Source organism: Colletotrichum orchidophilum (assembly GCF_001831195.1).
Source record: "Colletotrichum orchidophilum strain IMI 309357 chromosome Unknown Scaffold_160.1, whole genome shotgun sequence".
NCBI lineage: Eukaryota > Fungi > Ascomycota > Sordariomycetes > Glomerellales > Glomerellaceae > Colletotrichum > Colletotrichum orchidophilum.
Window position 1 is genome coordinate 68,486 of NW_019173116.1, and position 19,765 is coordinate 88,250.

Here is a 19,765-nt window from a genome sequence, read left to right on the forward strand (position 1 = left end):
GAGAAGTTCGTAATCGTAGTTCGTCGTGATCGTAAAGGCAGGAAGGAAGAAGGTAGAGAGAGGTGGGTGGGTGGGTAGGTTGAAGAAAGGTCGGGTTGCTTTTGGGGGCTTGGGCGCAGCTCGGCGGGCGGGAGTGCGCAACAGCGGCAAGTGAGAGAGATAGATAGAGCAGATAGGAAAGTGTACTAGAGAGAGAGACACAGAGAGAAAGACTGAATGTGTGTGCGTGTGCGTATGTGTGAGAGGTGTGATAGGTGTGAGAGGTGTGTGAGATGTGTAGTGTGTGAGAAGGACTGGTGAGGGATGGCGGGGTGGATGGGGACGGGAAAGGAGCGCCCAGGTTGTTTCGGGGAGCGGTGTTTAGTAGGAGGAAGAGGAAGACAAGAGGGAGAAGTCGCTGTTGGGAGCCGTAGTTGGCATGCTAATTCCAAGCCAGGATATAGAGGAAAGGTAAAAAGTCGGAGTCGGAGAGAGAGGAGAAACAGGTCAGCAAAAGGTTCCTCAGTCTTTGTCCTTTGTCACTCTCTTTTCGTTCCTCGTATGGCTGGAGAGAGCTCTTGAAGCTTTCGTCGAACGAACAATTCCCACCGGTCGAAGCAGTTGCTTGGGGGAAGAAAGAAGAAGGGGGAGGAGGGGATCAAAAGAGCAGTGGTGGGAAGGGGGAGTTGAGGTACTTGTTAGGGAAATGCTCGTCGCAGCCCAGCCCGGCGCATATGTGGGCAAAATGAGAAGGAAAGAGCGAGGACCACGGGAGTTGGTGTGTGAGAGAGCAGAGATGGAGAGAAAGAGAGACTGTGTGTGTGTGTGTGCGTGTGCGTTGTGGGTGTGTGGGCGGGTACCTAGTGCGAGGTACCTTGGACGATGGGACGTGAAGGGTACATCAGGCAAAGTACCTCGGTCAGTTAGGAAATACTGTGCGCAGACCGGGGATGGGAAGGGTACAGGGCGCAGAAAGCCCCACAAAAGGTGAAAGCAGGGTCCGCCGATGGGATGGGAGATTTGATGGATGGGAAAGAGCGACAAGCGACAGTTCAGCAGTCCTGGTCTCAGTCTGCAGCCGCAGACCACGCGCTACTTTATCCGCCAAGGCCTTCCCCTTTGATCTCTGTAGACCTCTGTAGACATTGTCTTGAGGAATCTTTCCATGAGTTGGAGCGGACCAAAGTTGTGAGATGCAATGGTGAGACAAGAGCCCCAATACTCGTGCCAGTATCATAACAAGCACTCCGCGCTCTCAAGATACGGACGGCGCAGAGCATTGCATTGGACAAGAGAAGCAAGGCACGGTGAGGCAGGCAGCTGTGGGCACTTGCTTCTTGATAATCTACCTAGGAACCGTACCTACCTACACTACTTGGTAGGTAAGTGGTATGGTAAGGTAGCCCGGTATGGCAAGGTCAGTTGTACATGACAAACATAGCCTGAGCACAGTGCGGCGGCATCGCTTGACCGAGAAGGACAAAGTACCTCCTCCACAAGGGACACATTTAGTCCACCATTCCTTCCTGTTTCCCTTCTTTCTTTCTTGCTCTCCGTCCAATGACTACCTAAATGAGGTACATGCCTCTGGGGAGCTCGAGTCCGTCACCAATCAGCGGTCTCTTGAACATCCCCGTCCCGGCTGTAGTGGGGAGCGTAGCGGGGCATCACCTTGCCCACGAAGCTCTTTGAAACTTACTGGACTTCCGGCTACCTCAGCTTCTGGATCCCATTGCTTCCTGATTGCTTCTTGACGATTACGACTTGCAGTGAGGGCAAGAAGGCTGCTGGCCAAGGTTGCGGAAAACCGGTGGGCTGAGGCACTTGACATATTATGTATCCGCAATGAGCCGAGTCAACGTATGCTGCAGAGGCGCGTGCCTCACCGCCGACAAATGGACGGAGCACATGACATAGCGAGCCCCAGGGAGGGAAGTGCAAGCAGGCTGTACATGGTAGGCGTGAATGCTGAATACGCATAGAGACCAAGACCAGTAAAACACGGAAGCAAATTCATCTCCCACGAGTTCCGCGAGGCATTCTACTCTCGCTGGCCCTTCTACGCCAGTTGAAGATAAGGAGAGAAAAAAAGGTAATAGTCCTGCGTTCCATCTTGTCTGGAAATCTCCTATATACTTTCTGCTCGCCATCCTGCATTCCCCGGCCAAAGGAAATAGCGTCTGCTTCCACTACACTACGCAGTTTTATGAATCGCTACCCTAGCCTAGCACATAGGTATGTTTCCACCAACAGCTTCATTCCCGCTTGCAGGTTACCTGGCTATAGTCCCGCCCAGGCTAGCCCCCAGGAGAGACTGGTCAGGGGGACACCAGTTGAGAGGAAACAAGGAGAGGCTGGTAGGGGGGACCGTTGCAGGCTGAATGCAGCACGCCGCGCTTCAGACCGGGCCACCTCGCCAAAGATTTAATTCACCACGGAATCGGGAATTTTGAAGCCTGAAGCCTGAATCACTTTGGACAAAGGGGACAGGGCTGCGAATATCGACATGGACATGGGCTCGGGCGTGTTACCTACGTAATCGGGTCTGGAGACCACGTCCCGTGCGCCAAAAGCTCTGTTCTCTCTCCCAAGACAGCCTGCTTAATGCTGGCGTTTGACGTGCGTGAGCGGGCGATTTCAAGATGCTATGCGGATTCAACTACGTGAACTAGGCCGTCCTATCCATCAGCAGACAAGGCTCTTCCGTCTGTGCCTTCTCTAGGCGTGCCAGGCTTATCGCTCGGGGGGGGACTGGGCCGATGGCGAAATAGACATGCTACACCTGTATCGGAGGGTCGGACAGCTCGGCAAGGCGACGAGACCTGGGCCCGACGCGTGAGCCTCTGCGAGCTTATTCGACTGATACCAATAAGAGGCCGTGAGGCAGAAGGCTTGCCGTGATAGAGGAATCAGACGGACAGACTGACTTTTGCCTATTGTCGCTGTACATGGTGAATCGGCACGAAGCCGTTCCCGCTAACGTTCAACCAGCCCATCCCAGGCTCTCGTGAGCACAGCATGCCACATAGCCAGAAGACATGCTTTGAACCGCTCTGCGACCTCAAGATGCTGTATCGCCCTGTCATGATGTAGGCGCATCCACTGACATCTGTCTGTCGGAGCTCGCTCAGTACGTCCGTCATCCATCGCCGCGGCCGCTACTGTGGTTGGTTGTTCGCCCACCCGCCCCTGCCAAAGTCGCCGCACAATAGCTGCCGTGCCATGGCTCTCTCTCTCTCACACACACACACACACACAATCCATCCGCATACATGGTAAGGTACGTGAGGCCAGGGCAGATATTCGGAAATAGAGCATCTGCCCAGTCCCTCATAGTTTCAGCTTTCGTGTTATCCGCACGGAGTGCAAAGTATCTGTACTCCGTACCCATTGGTCCAGTCGAGACAGGGCAGCCCGCGTCCAGTCGCATAACTCGACATGCTAGGCCTGTCGTTGGCTGGTTCAATGGCAGAGTGGATTGGATGGAGGATCCCGCTCTGGATCTCTCATGGCCCGGGGTTGTTCCAGACGCAGGCCAAGCCTGGCCCGGTTGAGTGTCCGCTGTGAAATTGAGTTTCCCACTGAGGCTCAGCTAGGACATGATCCGAAGCAAAGACGGTATGTGACGCCCGGTGAGGTGTGAGTGCTAAGGTAGGGTAGCTAATTGAGTGGTGTCGCACACTACACCGGCCTGGCGTGGCACGACGGATACGTACGACCAAAGCGACACACCCTTTTTAGTTCTTTTCTCTCGCAGTCTTTCCATTCTGTGCCTGGCTGGTCCGGTTTGCCCGGCATTGACATTGGTACGCATCCAGCTGTAGAAGCTGGCGCTGCGACTGAGGAGGGTGTATGCGGTTTGGCCAGCGATGGTTTCGTTCCCGCTCTGCTTGACATGAGCCATTGCGATGAAATGCGAAACACAAGCGACCAGGTCAGGCCGCTGTCGCTCACTCGAATCGGTGTGCTGACAATTGCGACCGTCGGCTCCAGCCAATGGCAGATACCTCCGAGGTAGATCACGACCGATAGCCGGAGGACGAAGTGGCCGTGCAGCTGATGACCCCGGGCTTCTTTTGGAGGGGCAATTCCGGGGCACTGAAGAAAGCATCGTGGTTGTGCGTGGCACCCTCACCTCAGCGATAGCCCCTCCGTGGCAGGAAAAAGAAACAACGGTCCAGTCCCCGATGGATGGCTGCAATTGACACACGTCTGTGAGGCGACGCAGAGTGGCAGAGCGATGGGAGATACTTGGATACATCGGTACCGAGGGACGCCGATCAGGGTTCTCCGTATCCAACACGGTGCCTCGTGGTCAGCCGGGTTGGGCAGGTACATCTTCCGCCGCAGAGCCCGGCGGGACTACTCTGTACCTCGGGCCACACGAAGAAAGCCGGGTAGAGCAGGTACCGAAGTTTCTCGCCTTTCGTGGATGCAGATGAGTTGTATTGATCTGTAGGAGGCACGGAGAAAGCAGGCATGAGGGTTGTGCGTGTGCTTGCATGTATGTGAGGTAGGGGTTTTTGCGTCGTAGCCAATCCGGCGCAAGTTAAGCAGCCCGTAGCCCCATGCAAATGATGAGTGAGGTATCATCGAAGCGGCAAGATGAGGTCAGGCTAGCTGTGGTTCATCATTCAGTCTGCGGTTCGTGTGTATGGAGTGATAATCCGCCTTGGAAACCGACGATATGCTGATGCTTGGGTTTTCCTTGGGTATTTCGATGCCATCCATCCATGAATACGAGTGTGCTCTGCTCGCCGATGGAGTTCCCTTGCCGTCACACCTAAGAGGTAGGCCAGCAAAATTAGCGATCCAAGTCTTGTGGTCACTTTGATATCCGTAATGATCCCTACTGGGGGCAGATAGCAGGCCGCCGTGAAAGCTAAGGCAAGGTAAAATGATGGGTTTCTGGAGGCTGAAGCATCCGTTCATTACATTGCATCGTGCCAGCGTCGGTGGCCGATGGGGCCATGGCCGGATTGCATGCGTCTTCTTGTCGCTGCACCAGGCCCGTTTCTCTTTGCATGTTGCAGAGTGCAGACGACTTGCATCAGCATCAGCGCGTCGGGTATCTGATGGGCCAGCCGACGTCCAATGGCAAGCTACCATGCTCATTTGTTGCTCATCTGTGATTCGGCATGTGGCAGTGGTCCATTGCCCAATATGCGTTCTCGTTCGCAGAGGCGACAGCCAAGGGCGAGTAGAGGAAGAAGAGCGTGGCAACAGACAAAGCATCGAGATATTGCTCAACATGGCTTGAAATTGGATAGTGCAGCATAGCATCGGCTGAGCCCCGACGGGTCGACGAGATAAAGCCAGAGCAGAGCGCAGATGGACACAGCCATTGAGGGAGCATGCCGTAAGCAAAAACAGCCGATCGATTTGGGAGCCCGCCACTGGGCATGAAGCTGGGGGAGCAAGGGCGTTGTCGCGAAGCGGATTGTGATTGGCTGGCGAGAAAGGCGGCGCACTGCCTTTTGCACGCTAGCGCTGCTGCATCAAGCTGCAAGGCAAGTAAGTGCAAGTGTATCCGTAGGTGCTGGGAAATGTGCAAGTGCAAGTGCAGCTACCCAAGCACCCAAGCACCCAAGGGAAGGGCTTGGAGGTCGAGGTGCAGCAGGACAGGGCCCAGTGCATGGAGCAGATGCAAGGCAATTCGTAGTTGTGTCGTGGATCGTGCTGGTAAGGCAAGCCGCAAAAGTAGTAGGTAGTACTTTATCCCACCTCTGCCGTGTCTGTTTTTGTGTCCAGTGTTTGAGAGACGAGAAGCAACGTTGGGTTGGGGTGAGAGGCCACCCGTCCCCAGGCTGGATTGGTAGGGTACGTTCCTAAGTCAGCGGGAGTGGAGACAAAAATTTGTTACATATCGTACTTAGTAAGGTAGGCAATCGTGCCACTGTCCAGATCCCACCAGGCACAGTGCGGTAAGACCCATTTCGTCGCACCGTCCTGCAGTTGTAAGAAGGTACGACCAGCTGTGGTAAAGCCTCTCCTGCTGCCAGGGCAGCTTCATATTGCTGCTTCCCATTCGAATTCCTAGCACTCGCGTATCCGTAGAAAGAACAAGAGAGACACCAAGAGAAGGCACGATCCACAATCCGCATCCTCAAGCTGTCAGTACGTGGTCACCAATGAAGCGTCAAAAGCAGGACCCCGCCCCACCAGCAACAGTCTACCTTACCTTAGGTACTCGGGGCCAGGTACCGCCGTGCCTACCTGCGAAGCGCAGGACGGAAGGACCCCTGTTGCCTTGATTCTCGGGCCTTTCTTCTTTCCTTATCCGCATCTGTACACTAAGGTATTATCGGGTTGTCTTTTCGAGAAATCGACGTGGACCGGCGGCCGCAACAACATTGGAACTACGACCATGGTCCATGGATGGCATCCACCCACCCCGCCGCCGCATCACAGGAAGCCATGACCGAATCACGGCCAGCTGTCATGTCACTCCGTCTTGAGCCCTGTCTTTCGTTCCAGGTTCCGAGCCCTGGGCACAGACTCCACCTTGTCACAGTCCAATCTGGAGTGGGCATTTGCTTCCTCACCGAGCCACCCATAGGCCCCATAGCCCAAGGTCTCCACGATTCTTCTCCACCACCTACCACTTGTCGCCACTGTCACAAACCACCACCAGTTCTTCAACACAAGCGGCCTTGCCCCCCCTCCATAGATCATTTGAGCACATCCTAACCTGGCCCAACCTCCTGCTCAGTCCACCAGAAGGCCATAGCTCGGCCCAGCCATCGACTTTGACAGCAATATCTCCGATACGGCTATCGGTGCACCACGGGAAGCCCAGATACGGACACGCACGGATCCAGCAATGCTGGACCCATCTCGGCTGCGGCGAGTGGGTTGCTTTTCTCCTGCTTCCCGCCTAGCCAGGCAGCTGAGCCGACTTCATATCTCGCCGCCTCTGGACAATAGACGACCAACTCTGCAATGTGAACGGCCACCGTGCCCCGAAGCGCAAATAACAGTTTCAGCTGCTTACCCATCCAATGACGACAGCGGCAGTTGCACACCCTCACGGCACACAGAGATGAAGCAACGGACGAGATGACTGCAGACTTCCACTTACGCTGCCCGTTAAACATCTCCCAATGTCTGTCAGATCGGCTCATTGACGACATGGCGCCCTACAGGCTCACTCTATCGGTCGCCGTACCCGAACAGAGTCGTCAGCGGATTCTGCTGTCTTCTCAGCCGCCGTCATCAGCATCAGCCTCTTGCTACAATCATATACCGGCAGTCCAACTCTTGTTCACACAAGCACGGTTTTGACTCGCTGTCAACGGGCAGACTAGAAACGCGAGACACTGATGCCACTTGTCTCCGCTCGACTGCAGATGTCCACATGTGCCCGTCGCCCGTTGTTATGCGCCAATGGCACAGACCGATACACCTGGACAGAGGGCCCGACTAACAGAAAATCCCATGGCGCCTCAATCGCGAGAATAAGAGTCACACGGAACTAGCAGGGCCTGCCTGGTAGTACCCGCGATCCAGGTTCCTCCACTATACCAACGCTGCGTCACTGCTCCAGATCTTTGCACGAAAACATTTGCTTGCATGGTAACTCATCTAAGCACGCATGAGAAGAGGGAGAGGGTGAGAGAGAGGGTGAGAGAGAGAGAGAGAGAGAGAGAGAGAGAGAGAGAGAGATAGCGTATACAGGCGGGCCGAGAGATACCGTGTCAAAAGCCAATGTCGGATGTGCTCGACTGCTCGACTGCTCGACTGCGCGTGTTCAACGGGCTTCCTACTTTGGGCCTCCATTATTTGCGCTGCGCTCATAGGAAGAATGATCTCATTCGATAATGGCACCAATATGCCCTGCCGCAGGGAACTGATTTACATCCCGTCACTCACGCATTTTCCTCACGCTTTAGAAAACGGAGGGGGAGATCTCACCTTTCCGGACGCCTTGTAGGCGGCCGGCTGGCATATACTCGCAAACGTTCTTTCTGTGCTGGTCAATATCCAGGCCTCGGCTCCAATCGGGGCAATGATTATCAACCTCTATCAAATGTCGCCGTCGCTGTATTTCCCGCAGTCTCGAGAACCTCACAGGCCTGCGGGGTGCGAGCCGCGCTTGTATCAATGTACAGATAGTGCCCGCCTGGAAAAGAGCTTCCAGACTCTTGCCTATTACAAGTTGCAGCGACCACACAACCTTCCGATCTGTACTCTATTAATAACGGTTCCAACACAAGAGGGACAAAGTCGAGGCCCATGGGGACCCGTCGATCTTATCCAGCCGCCTTGGTCCCGGAGACGCACAAAAAAAGGGACAGTCTCAATCAGGTACTTACGCCATCCCACCTCCGATGTATTTCTGACAGTGCTGGGCTAGTCTGGTATTCACTGTGCGTCTTCGACATGGGCCGAAGGTCTCAGCTCGCACACCTTCACACGTTGCTGTTACGTCGGTGGAGCTCCAGGGTTGCAGACTAGAATTGGACGACGGGAAAACGCAATAATTCCTACCCATCTGCAAGTAAATGGGTGGAGTGGCTTGGCTACCGGCCTTCGTTGGTCAACGGCGAATCGCTTGTGTGGGCTTTTGTGCCCTTCTCCAAGGAACCCTCGCAATAACCTCCTGTTAACGACATGTCATGCTGGGGGGAGCCCGTCGGTGACTGGTAACCAGACTTGGGCAGGGCTCTCTCGCGCGCTTTCCGATGGAACTCAACATTGAACACATTCTTCAGAATCCAGAGCTGTCGAAACTTTGTCGTGAGCTCGCTTACCATGCCCGCATCGCCCGATACAGGATACGAGATTGAAGGACCCCGTCGCTCTGCGTTGTCCAGCCCACACTGTTGAAACGAATCTTGCTGCCATGATGAGAGAAAACGTCTGGGCAGTAGACGCCGGCGATGCCGCCAACATCTTGACAGCGCCCACGCTACGGATACGCTACGGTTACGCTACCGTTACCGCCTCTGTCCACGGCGACGCCCGGACCGGGTCAGGGCACAGCAGCGAGCCTAGCGATTTGGGGTACCAACGGCTTAACCAGCCACCCCTGTCCCACACCCTCGTCTGGTGTCCTTGTGACCTCTTCCGATACTTTGTCAGCTCAGGGATATGAGGTCGGACACCGGCTTACCTGCTTGGGGAGACGGACATTTCATCCTTGGACGCAGCCAGCAATAATGCCATCTCATCCTCGTACGTGATGATACGTGGAGCTGTATCCGTAGCATGCTTGAAAATAAATTGTTTTCGCTACCTAGCCCTTCGACGGCTTCCAGTTGCGTCAAGCGTTCTGATGGCACCCGTCAAGGGATGCCGCTGCCGGTGTTCTATCTCAGACACCAGCTCACCTTCAGCGCCAGGTCTAGGGCTTCAAGTGGGAAGACGGTAAGCGTGGCCCGCAACGGCAACGAGGATCAGCGTCGCCGCGGCGCAAATAACTGACGTCCTTTTGGTCTGCGCCAGGAACGGATGCCAATAGCCTAGGTGTTCTAAACCAGATGCCACACTTCACGGCTGTCTGGCGACGATGTTTAAATGCCAGCGAATCCATCCATTACAGTCTAAATTAACTTCCTGAGTGCATCCTGGGCGGCCTATCACCCGTCCTTGCTCCCTGTCTCGCAGCGGCTGCAGCAAGCTCAGTCTTCATAATTGCAGCTTGTGCTCCCGATCTCGAGGCCTATCAATTGCATCTTCGCATCAATACAAACTCTCGCGCGATCCCGCGACCAACGCCCGCCGGCTTGGTATTCATCGAGAGACAAGCATCGCAAATCTCAGCACGTACCATGCACTAGGTACTATCTACGGCAGCATGTGGGGAATGGGGATTAGCTTTCCTCGAGGTGTCGTGGAACGACTGCAAGGATTCAATGGTGTGGTAGGGCCCTCACGCAAGCTCTCGACGAATCCTGCGAAGGTGCATGGTAGCTTCCGCCGGCGAGAGTACGGGAGCTTGCTTCACAGAGGATGTTTTGACCTGGTGCTCTGCAAGCTTCGAAGCTTGGGCTCCATTTGTCCCGCCGCTACCTTCTCGAAGCCACAACAGGAGATTATATCTTCGACCGGTATAACACTCGTTGACGGAGATTAGAACTACAAGGCAGTCTCTTCTGCTCCGGTAGACATGGCCGCGTCGAAACAACCGTCTGTACGACATAGCTTCGCGGCTCGGCACTGTCACCCTTCTCTCGACTGCAGACGGTTCTCCAACTTTTCCCCAAATTACTCTAATCATCGAGGGGTATCGGGCTCTACCCTAGCCGCAGGTCAGAGTGCAACCCTTCCCCATTGACGAAGGATGTCCCCCCTACCCCCGAGTCAACAAGAACACTTGCGTTGGGAGTTGCAGAACGGTCCACTGTAAACATTCGTGAAGAGACAACAGAAGAAAGCGAGCTGCCGCTAGTGATCCTGGAATAAGGGTGCGTATCTCCGGTCGATGCTGGGCTTGGACCAAGGCAATTGCAAAAATGCATTGCATCAGGTGCGCCGAGAACCAGGGCCCACACATGGACGACGACGGATCACAGCCATTGAAACAAGAGCCGTCAATTAATTCGTCTCGACTGGTGTCCTTTACCGATTCACCCCGATGTTGGGTTTGGCCTGCCACTAAGAATCGGTACCGTCTTTGAGGCTGTGCAAACGGGCATTCATCCATCCACCCATCCACCCATCAGCAGCTGGCCGTTCGGCCTTTCCCTGGCTGAACGACGACCAATATGGAGACAGACTTTCTGCAGCTTCAACCGCTTTCGTCGCGGCTATGTGCCCTTGTTTCCGGCAGCCTATCATGTCGTCTTGGCCGGCTGTCTCAAGTATGGAACGTTTCTCGAGCGCCGGTGACAAATCTGAGAGGAGGACCAGTGTTCCTGGACCACGCACTGCTTCCCACCGCACCACCCTCCTTGGCCGTTCGACGAACCCTCCACAGCAGCCAGGGCCACGCACAATAACTCCAAATCCGCTCACACTTTTTAGTACGGAATGGATGGATGGATCAGTGAGTGGGTGGGTGGGAAGACGAAGGGAGTGAGAAGCATAGTATAGAGCTCCAAGATTACCCAAGCTTGTCTACCAGACCAATCCAGCCATCGGAAACTCACATGGCACGGCAAGTGTCAAGCACCAGAATCTCCAGGCCGGCGTGCTTCTCCAACCGAGCCAACCCACCAACTGGCCGGCATCCAGCTATCCTAGCACACGCATGGCATTCTCCAAATCGAACCCCAAACCGACAGTCGGCGCAGCAATTCGCAACAACGCCATCCAACTGAGAGGGACCAGAGGGAGAGCTCATTCACCATTCCTCCCGTCGAAAGACAGCCGACCACCACCCCCGAATGTGAGCACCTGACACCCCTGGTCATAGTCCCGGCAGCGTGCCACCCCTGTCTACCCCAGATTTTTCTCTTGTATCTACCTGTTCTCGGACTAGCCATGCCTTGCAAGCATCTTTGGGGATTGGGCAAATTCAGTCTTGTCCTTCTATTTGCCGATCAATCCCGTTCTCTTCAGTCATTGCTCCAGTCATTCGGCCCAATTGGGCGGAGTGACCCTCGGCTTTGAGACTGAATCACGGAAGGATGCTAAAGGAGGATACACGTTTTGATACTGCTGGCCATCCGGCAACCGTCCGCTGGTTTCTTGGCCCTCGAAGCCTTCGGGACCGTGTTGGGCCACTTCGTACTGTACAAAGACAGAAAGTCTGCGTAATGCCAACGCCGCTCACGTGCATACTCCTCGAGCTGCGTATGCCAGTGGTCCAGAGACGCGGGTGACATTCGCTGGGCTCTTTGCTCGTGACGTAGGTGCTCCAGGTTCGCCCCAGGGCTGCGGCTCGACCATTGATTCGAAAGTCGCAGTATTGTTTCGCCTTATGGTTTGTCAGGGCTGATTCATCTAATCAAGAACGTCGCCCACTGGTAAGCGACGGAAACCAAAATACACGTTTCGTTAGGGCTCAGCAGTTCCCTTCCTGGTTCATCGATCCACCAAGTCGAATCCAACGGCGCACATGAAGCGTACAATCGACTCGGCGGTCTGCTTCGCCGCGGATAATCGATGTAATTTGTCCCACCAACGCCAAGTCTCACTGCCGCAGCTCCCCTTCTCACTGTGTGGGATATTTGCTGCTGGGACGTGTGTGATTGGCGTTATACATCCGAAATCTAGAGCCGGAAGACCTCTGCCGGCGTTCACTGACAGAGCTCTGCTGGGTGACTTGCCGTCCTTTCCGGAAACCTCAGGATGTGAGACGCAGTCGCCGAGGCATCTTGACGCCGTATCCGTCACAATTCCTACTGCACTGGGCCAGCGGGCGTCCCTGTTCTAGCTGTAAATGCAAGTCAAATATTGTCCGACTATGTAGTAGAGAACGAGACCTGATAACGGCAAATGGGAAGAAAGACGTCGATGCCCTCGGCAATAAGTCTGGCATCCGATGACCGTTGCTTATCCGATGTAGGAATCGACTTGGCTCATCGTCACAACTTGATGCACACCACCTACATACACGCGCGCGCGCGCAGACACACACACACACACACAAACCACACCACCAGCTGCTCCTATACATACCCGGCAGCTTGGGCTCGTCGTAGGCGTCACGAACCAGATGGCAGCTCATTGCCTATCCGGTCGTCCTTGCGTCACTGCGCGCACAATGGGCCGACGCTGGAACCTCGATTGAACATGATGCTACCTTCGTCACGACACTCTATAGGATCCTCTGCAGAGAAAACTCTTTTGAATATGTTGTTCTCGCCGAGATGCAATCGCCACGCCAAAGGACTTCGGTTACAGCAGGGCATTTTGTAGCCAGAGCCTTGCTTTCCGCCACGATCGTGGTGATTGGTTGCATTTACTTTTGGCTTTCCTTGAGCCAAATCCGCTCGTGGCTTCGTTGCGTTGTGCCTGTTGGGCTTGGCCCACACACCCACCCACACAAAGAACATGCAGACTCTGGCCATACCAATCCCTCGTTCCATGTCGCGGATAATTCTCCTTTGCCGCTGCTAAGCAGCGTCGCTAGAAAGAAAGGGGTCCTGTGTCGTGCAGAGAAAGAAGTGAGTGTGGCTCTTTCGAATGTCGCTGGTCTAAGCCGGGCGAATGGCATCGCCTGGGAGTCGCCACTGGTCAAAATTCCCGCGCCATTTCCCTTTTGCCCATGGCCATCATTGGTGGCCTTGGACAAGTGCAAACTGCCGTTCCTGGACTTGGTCGCCTCTCAACGTCGGCTTGAACCACGCCACATCGAGTCATGTTGGGCGGTCTTTGTTCTGGCCCTCGCCTTCCTATGGGAAATGCTTCTTTTCAGGAGACTGGCAATGTCCCGCTGACTAGCAAGCCCCCCGTCGCCAACATGCCCAGTACGCTCGCAGAGCCATTTTGTTGCTTCAACAACTGGCTGACAGGCGCGACACCTCTCCTTCAAACTATCATATTCCCAGCTTTCAAAAACTCAACGGCCGTCCCTCACCTTTGGGTTCATCAGATGGTGTGGCTCTTGGCTTGGTCACTCGACATGCTTTTGGGCCAAGTGGACGGCCGTTCTACCGGTGGGATGTGGCTACGCCGGGCCACGCCACGAACCCGTGAGCGTGCTCACCGGCCGTCTTTCGGTCTGTCGATCGGCGCCGATCAATCCAATATCACGGAGTAGTTTCTTGGAAGAATAAGGAGCATTTTCGGCGACACGGCTTTAGTTCGGGTGCGGTGGCTGATTAGATGAAGATGCAGTTAGTTTCCTCTGTGCAGTCCTGACAGTTTACGACGGGGTGGAACCCAACAATGTATGGCGCAAGCGAGAAGCGAGCGGTTGGCATTTGCTTCCTTCTTTTTCCTTCCAGGCCAGGGCCCTTGTGTTTTCTCGGGTTGATCTCTGCATCTTGGCTCGAAAGTGATCTTCGGAGGTTATCGGCAGTTGGAGTGGCACGGAGGGTTCGACAATCTGTTGGATTGGCCTGGCCCCCCGCTGATCGCTGTCGTGATCGTCCGTCTGACCGCGCCCAACGACAATTCAAGGGTCGTTCGTGATCGCCGCGACGGCGAGTACTGCGACGGCGGAACGTCATGGAAGCTTCGGGGGTGACTTTTGTCTAAACGATCAGTTAGTGTTGCGGGACCTTCCCGAAGGCTTCCCGATTTGCCGCAAAGTTGACGGCTTTTGTGAGGCTCGACTCTCAATTCTAGAAGGGACATGTTTCGTAGCGCGAGCCTAGTCCTCCCAAGTTGCCTCGGGAGGGCAATGCTGATGACCAAGTGTCCTCTGAGAACGCCAAAGTGAATCTAAACAGTGCCTCAGAACTGTCAACTAAGCAGCACTTGGTGTGCATCTACATCTCATAGCGCGGATGAACGACTCAGACATGCTGTTACCAGCTCTAAGGAATGGGTAAAGCCTATGCCGAAGACATACTCTCACAAGACTAAGGAAAAAATCCAAAGTAAAGACGAAGAGAATAAATTGGGTATTATTATGAGCAATTATCAAGTCGAAGCGCAGCTTACAAACAAGAAGATGCTGGCCCTTGGAAAAGATGCTACAAAGCGAGATGCCTGCATCGCATTGCAGAGCCCTTTTTTCGTTGCCATAGAAATGAAGTATTCGAAAACACCGCCATCAAGTTCATCAAGACGTGAATCAATCCGCCCTCTCAACATCAGATTACCAAAAAAAAGGCCTCATCCCTAGCTACCTAGTCTTCATGACTGATCCATTTCGTCGCTGGCATCAGACGCAGGCTTGCCAAAGCCGATTGTCGCCAGTTCCTTCTTGACGTTTTGCTGCGATCTCATTTCCTGCAACATGTGCAACATACTCATCAGCCAAAGTAAGGCTTTCGACGCAAGCCGCTTGTACGGATTGACATTGACTCCTTGAAAGAGCTTTTTTTTGGCTTACCTCTTCAACCGTGCTCTTGATGATGTATCTCGTGACGAGAACCTTCTTCCCCTGGCCGAAGCGAATCGCTCGGGCAATCGCCTGGTTCTCGACGCTGGGGTTCCACTGTAGCTCGATGATGAAGACGCGGTTGGCGCAGGTGAGGTTCAGACTATGAGAAGTATCGTTGTCAGTGTGGATACCTCTGAGCGAGATAGAGATAGAGAGAGAGAGAGAGATAGAGAGGGAGAGAGAGAGAGAGAGAGAGAGAGAGAGAGAGAGAGAGAGAGAGAGAGAGAGAGAGACAGCAGTGTTGATGATAAGTAGGCGGCAACACTTACCCAAAGGCACCAGTGCCGGTTGTCATGATGAGAACCCTCTTCTCCTCGTCCTTTGCAAATTGCCCCAGGACTTCCTGTCTCTGCGACAGCGGGCAATCGCCGTCAATCTTGTGGTACTTCACGCCGACTTTCTCGAGGTGTTTTGCGACGAGGTGGAGCGTTCTCGTCCAGCAAGAAAAGATGATGCTGTTTTCCCGATGGGAGTCAGTGAGTTGCCGAGTAAGTAGATAGATGTACAAATAACAAGCGAAAAACCTACCTCTTGGTCGTTGAGACGTCCACTTGAACGTCACGGATCAGGGCTTCCATCTTGGTAGAGTATCCCACCGTGTTGAAGTAATCCGCCTCGTCTGCGCCTGACGTCGTCTGCGTAGACCCGTCGGACATTCCCACCGCATCCACCCCGGGCCCGTCGACTCTGACCAACGGAACCGTCACAGAGCCAGCAGAAGCAGCAGTAGCAGCAGAGGGGCGCTGCGTCTTGGCCAACCTCATCCAGTTATCACAGGCGGGACAGTGCCGGCCATGGGAGCCAAGGGCCGGTGTCGAGGCCGACGACAGGTCCGAGTCCTCGAGACACTCGGAGCAAAACACGTGCGCGCACTGCTCGTCGAACTCGTTGCGCAGCCTGCCGGAGCCGAGGATGGGCATAGGCTGGCGACACCCGTCGCAGGTAATCTCCGCGTTCTGCCCCAGCGCCGAGACGGCGGCCTCGCGCTCGTCGAGGCGGTAGAGGCGGTAGCTCCGCCGGCCCCAGGAAAAGGGCTTCTGAAAGGTCCCGTGGTTGCAGAGGATGCGCATCTGGAGGTTGGCCTGGAAGAGGCCGAACTTGCTGCTCTTTTCGATCTCGCCTACTTTTTGCTTAATGATACGCATGAGGATCTTTTTGGTCTTGTCGTACTGCTCGCGCTCCTCTGGGCTAAAGTCGAGCTCGATGACGCGCTCCGAGAGGCCGGGGAGGTGGAGGATGTTCTTTGTGCGGCGGAGGCAGAGGGATTCGAGGAGGGTTATGAGGCGCTCCTTTACTTTTTGCAGGTTATCGACGCTTTGATCAAAGGGGACTTCGATGTAGCGGCGAAAGGTGGCCGGGTTGTCAAAGGGGGTCGCGCGGATGAAGGCGAAGAGGGCGCCGATGTCGGCGAGTTTGTTCTGGATGGGGGTGCCGGTGAGGCACCAGCGGGATCTTGCGTAGAGGCGAGTACAGGAGTGGTAGAATGTTGTTGCTGGGCGGCGGATGATGTGTGCTGTGTTGTGGTCGGTCAGTTTGTTGTGGATGATGGGGTTGGTGTCGTAAGGAATTGGATGGGAGGTGAGATAGGGGGTTCGGAGTCAAGGGGGGGGGAGAGGAGAGCTTACCTTCGTCGAGGACAATTCGGTACCAGCCAATCTTGTGCAGGATGGAGGATTTCTTTTCGAATTCCGCTGAGAGGGTGTTGTAGGTTGTCACGACGACGTCGGAGCCCTTGATTTTGTCGATGTCCTTTTCTCGATTCGGGCCGTGGTACTTGACGTACTTCAGACTTCCGTCCACGTGTCTTTTGAGTGTTAGACGTGACAATGTGACGCAGGGGTAACAACCATTGTTACTTACTTTTCAATCTCGTCTATCCAGTTGTAGATGAGGACTAGGTAAGTATTGTAAGCTCTGGGCTCAATCTTTGCACTTGGGTCGTTCGTCACTTGAGGGCACTCACGAGCAGACGATACCACTACGAGGGTCGATCCGGAGTAGTGTAGGTCCTTATTCTTCTCGCTGCTCTCATCTTCGCCGACGGCCCAGGTTCGGCCGTCGTCTAGGGTCTTGACGACGAGAGAGAGGATGGACAAGGACTTGCCCATGCCCATCTCATCGGCGAGGATGCCGCCGCCCCTCTCATCTGGCTTGGTCATCTGCTTTACGTTTGTGATCTTGTGGCGGTACCTAGCGGATTCAACTCAGAAGGACGCCTTGGAATTTGGAAAGTGTAGAGAACATACCACTCCTGGCCTTCTACTGTTACAGGATTCCACAGTCGGTATGAGAGGGGTATGTCACCAGACTCTCGTTCCAACATAAAAGCGAGCGCCTCTTGTTGATGGCTGGGTGCGGACGGTTTAGCATGACATCTTGATCAGGGGGTGTGGTCAGTGATAACCCAAAGGCAGATCTTACTCCAGCAAATCATTCTTCAGCCGCTTGTCACCAAGCTCCCTGTTGAACTGCCGCCTCTCGGTCGAGTCGTACACCTCCATCATCATCCGCCGCAACCTCTCCTCGCGCGGCTGCCGTCCAGCCGGCACCCCGCCGTTAACGCTGCTGATATCTCCCTCTTGCAACTCCTCGCCGCCCTGGATCTTGAGAACATGCGGGTTCTCGTAGCAGAGGGCCTGGCGCGCGTGGTCCGACTTTTGCAACCAGAGTTTTCCCTCGGACAGCTTAGCGCCAACGGTCCGCGCCGCGGCGCGCGGGCCGTAGACGTTGACGTCGACTTTGACCATGGCCTCGACGGGCTTCTTGGCGCGGGCGATGGTCTCGCGGAGCGCATTGGTCGGGGCGATGGGCTCGAAGTCGACGTGGGCGTCTTGGCTGAGGAGCCTTGAGAGGACCTTGCCGGGTCCGGAGCGGAGGTAGCCGAACTCGGTGGCGTCGTCTTTGAAGACGAGGAGGACGTGCTCTTGTTGCTCGCTGAGTGTGAAGCGTTGGTAGGCTGTCCTGCCGGGGGCAGACGCTTGGCTGGACTCGCGCAGCTTGGTGTCGATCACGGCCATGTCACCTATCAATTTAACGTCTACATTGTAGAGCTATCACTGATGAGTCGGGCTTATCTTTTCCACCTTGTCAAGAGAGGGGGGAAAAAAGGGGGGGGGGGAAGGAGGAGTGGAACAAAGGGCAAATGAAAGTAGATCTAGACAATCAAGAGGCTTGATGAAATGAGTTTGAGTCTTACCATGCCGTAGCAGACCTTGTCGGCGTCATCATCCCCCGCCGTCGATGAACACACGTCCGAACCCGCGATGCTGGAATCGGGGAAGAGTGAAGGCGAGTGGGTCACGGTCAGGGAATCCTGTGACGACCCGTAGCTCGACGGCTGGGGTGAGCTGTAAGCCCCCAACAAGGGAGACTGTGTGGTGTTGCGACCCCATGTTTCCAAGTCGTCGTCCAGGTCGTAGGCCGCGGCCTCGGTTCCGTCGCCGAAATTGAGGGCCCCAAGTTGATCACCGACGCTAAAGCCGGGGAGGATTCGGTCGAACACGCCTATCACGGAGGACTGGTATTCGATGATGGGCATCTCCTCCTGGCTGCCCTGGGTGGTGTAGTTGTCAAAGCTATGGAAGGAGGTCTGGCGTGGGTAATATCCAGAGTACGCGTCATCCTGGACGCCGCCCTGGTAGATTGGCGTGATGGGGCCGTATAAGGAGACGGACGACGGGTTGGGATACTGGAGATCCTCATCTTCCTCATTGAGAAGTCTCTTCAGCGACGACATGATGGCCAGGGGTTGCCAGGGACTCAAGGCGCTTGGTCAAGTTAGTGTATCGATGAGTGATTGAGACTAAAGTCTGTTTCGGAGTTGATCCCGAAGTTGCAGGTTAGATTGTTCGAAGTTAGCGAAAGCTTCGAATAACTTTAATCAAACAGACGGGCTGTTGTCAAGTCTGTCTCGCAAACAGGTCGAACCGTAATTTCCAACTGTGTGCTTCTCATGCAGCCAGTGCCTTGAGAAACAACATGATGAGGCTCTTTGCGGCCAAGGAGAAGGCGCCGGGCGAACCATTTTTGACCACATGATGGCCGGTGACGTGAGGCAATCAAATGCGGCCGTTTGCTGTGCAGTCTCCCTCCTTGAGGCGCAGTGCGCGGACGATGATGAAGGCGATCGTGCTTCCCGTTGGTGGTTCGCACTTCGCCGAAGACTTCTGGCTGCGCTCCGGACGCGCACAACCCACACGGCGTACTTTTTCCACTTTCTTAGTCTTTCTAGTCTCGTTAGGGGGGCCCTCAGGGCCCTTAGGGTTATTCTCGCACCCGCTTTGCACCGCCCCCGAAGGCCCCCCGGCACCCCGGTTCACCGACGGTTGCTCCGCCCCAACCGCTCGGAGTCCTCCGACCGGGGCATTTTCAAGAGCCTCACTAGCCCGGAATGAGGTCAAATGATGGGGAAATATCCACCTGCTGATGCTTGTTCTCGAGAATAGACACCGGAGACGGCTCCGGTAGGGTTGAGGATGACGTAGATTGATTATGCTCGCGGGATTCCCATGTCGCGGATCGAGTCTTGTGATGCGGTATTTCCAACTGTTGATGTGGACCACTTAGCAAGACTTGCCGTAGATATCCGTACAGAGTAAAGGCAACTTACGACCGGCTAAGTCGGCTTCAACGGTACTAGTAGTCAATGTACAATACTTACCAATTATAATCCCAAGAGTCAACATTGCTCAACAGCCCTACGAAACAAAAGGGACATTGCAGCAGCCAACAAGGCGAAAAAGCAACTCTGCCCCTCACAAGGCGCCCGCGAGGCATGACAATCTCGAGCCAGGCTGCGAGACTGCGCGTTGCAAGACACGCGGGACTCGTGCTGGTAGGTCG

At 54.9% G+C, this 19,765-nt stretch overlaps 5 protein-coding genes across 5 annotated transcripts; 1 reads left to right on the forward strand and 4 right to left on the reverse strand.

The window, feature by feature from the left end:
- Positions 1-4,590: 4,590 nt before the first annotated feature.
- CORC01_12648 (uncharacterized protein) lies at positions 4,591-5,094 on the reverse strand (the record flags this gene model as incomplete). Its single annotated transcript, XM_022624267.1, has 1 exon — positions 4,591-5,094. The coding sequence occupies one exon, from the start codon at positions 5,092-5,094 to the stop codon at positions 4,591-4,593; it is 504 nt and encodes a 167-aa protein (XP_022469238.1).
- Positions 5,095-7,994: 2,900 nt separating this feature from the next.
- On the reverse strand, positions 7,995-8,216 carry CORC01_12649 (uncharacterized protein; the record flags this gene model as incomplete). Its single annotated transcript, XM_022624268.1, has 1 exon — positions 7,995-8,216. The coding sequence occupies one exon, from the start codon at positions 8,214-8,216 to the stop codon at positions 7,995-7,997; it is 222 nt and encodes a 73-aa protein (XP_022469239.1).
- A 285-nt stretch (positions 8,217-8,501) lies between these two features.
- Positions 8,502-8,873, reverse strand: CORC01_12650 (uncharacterized protein; the record flags this gene model as incomplete). The annotated part of the gene is made up of 1 exon (XM_022624269.1): positions 8,502-8,873. A coding segment is annotated over one exon (372 nt), but the record flags the coding sequence as incomplete, so codon positions are not given.
- CORC01_12651 (uncharacterized protein) lies at positions 8,825-9,405 on the forward strand (the record flags this gene model as incomplete). The annotated part of the gene is made up of 2 exons (XM_022624270.1): positions 8,825-8,985; positions 9,222-9,405. 2 exons carry the CDS (start codon positions 8,825-8,827, stop codon positions 9,403-9,405), a joined length of 345 nt encoding a protein of 114 aa, XP_022469241.1.
- Positions 9,406-14,673: 5,268 nt separating this feature from the next.
- On the reverse strand, positions 14,674-18,659 carry CORC01_12652 (SNF2 family domain-containing protein; the record flags this gene model as incomplete). The annotated part of the gene is made up of 10 exons (XM_022624271.1): positions 14,674-14,769; positions 14,873-15,023; positions 15,193-15,378; positions 15,452-16,436; positions 16,549-16,727; positions 16,784-16,817; positions 16,887-17,113; positions 17,170-17,271; positions 17,345-17,973; positions 18,120-18,659. 10 exons carry the CDS (start codon positions 18,657-18,659, stop codon positions 14,674-14,676), a joined length of 3,129 nt encoding a protein of 1,042 aa, XP_022469242.1.
- Between the last annotated feature and the right edge of the window lie 1,106 nt (positions 18,660-19,765).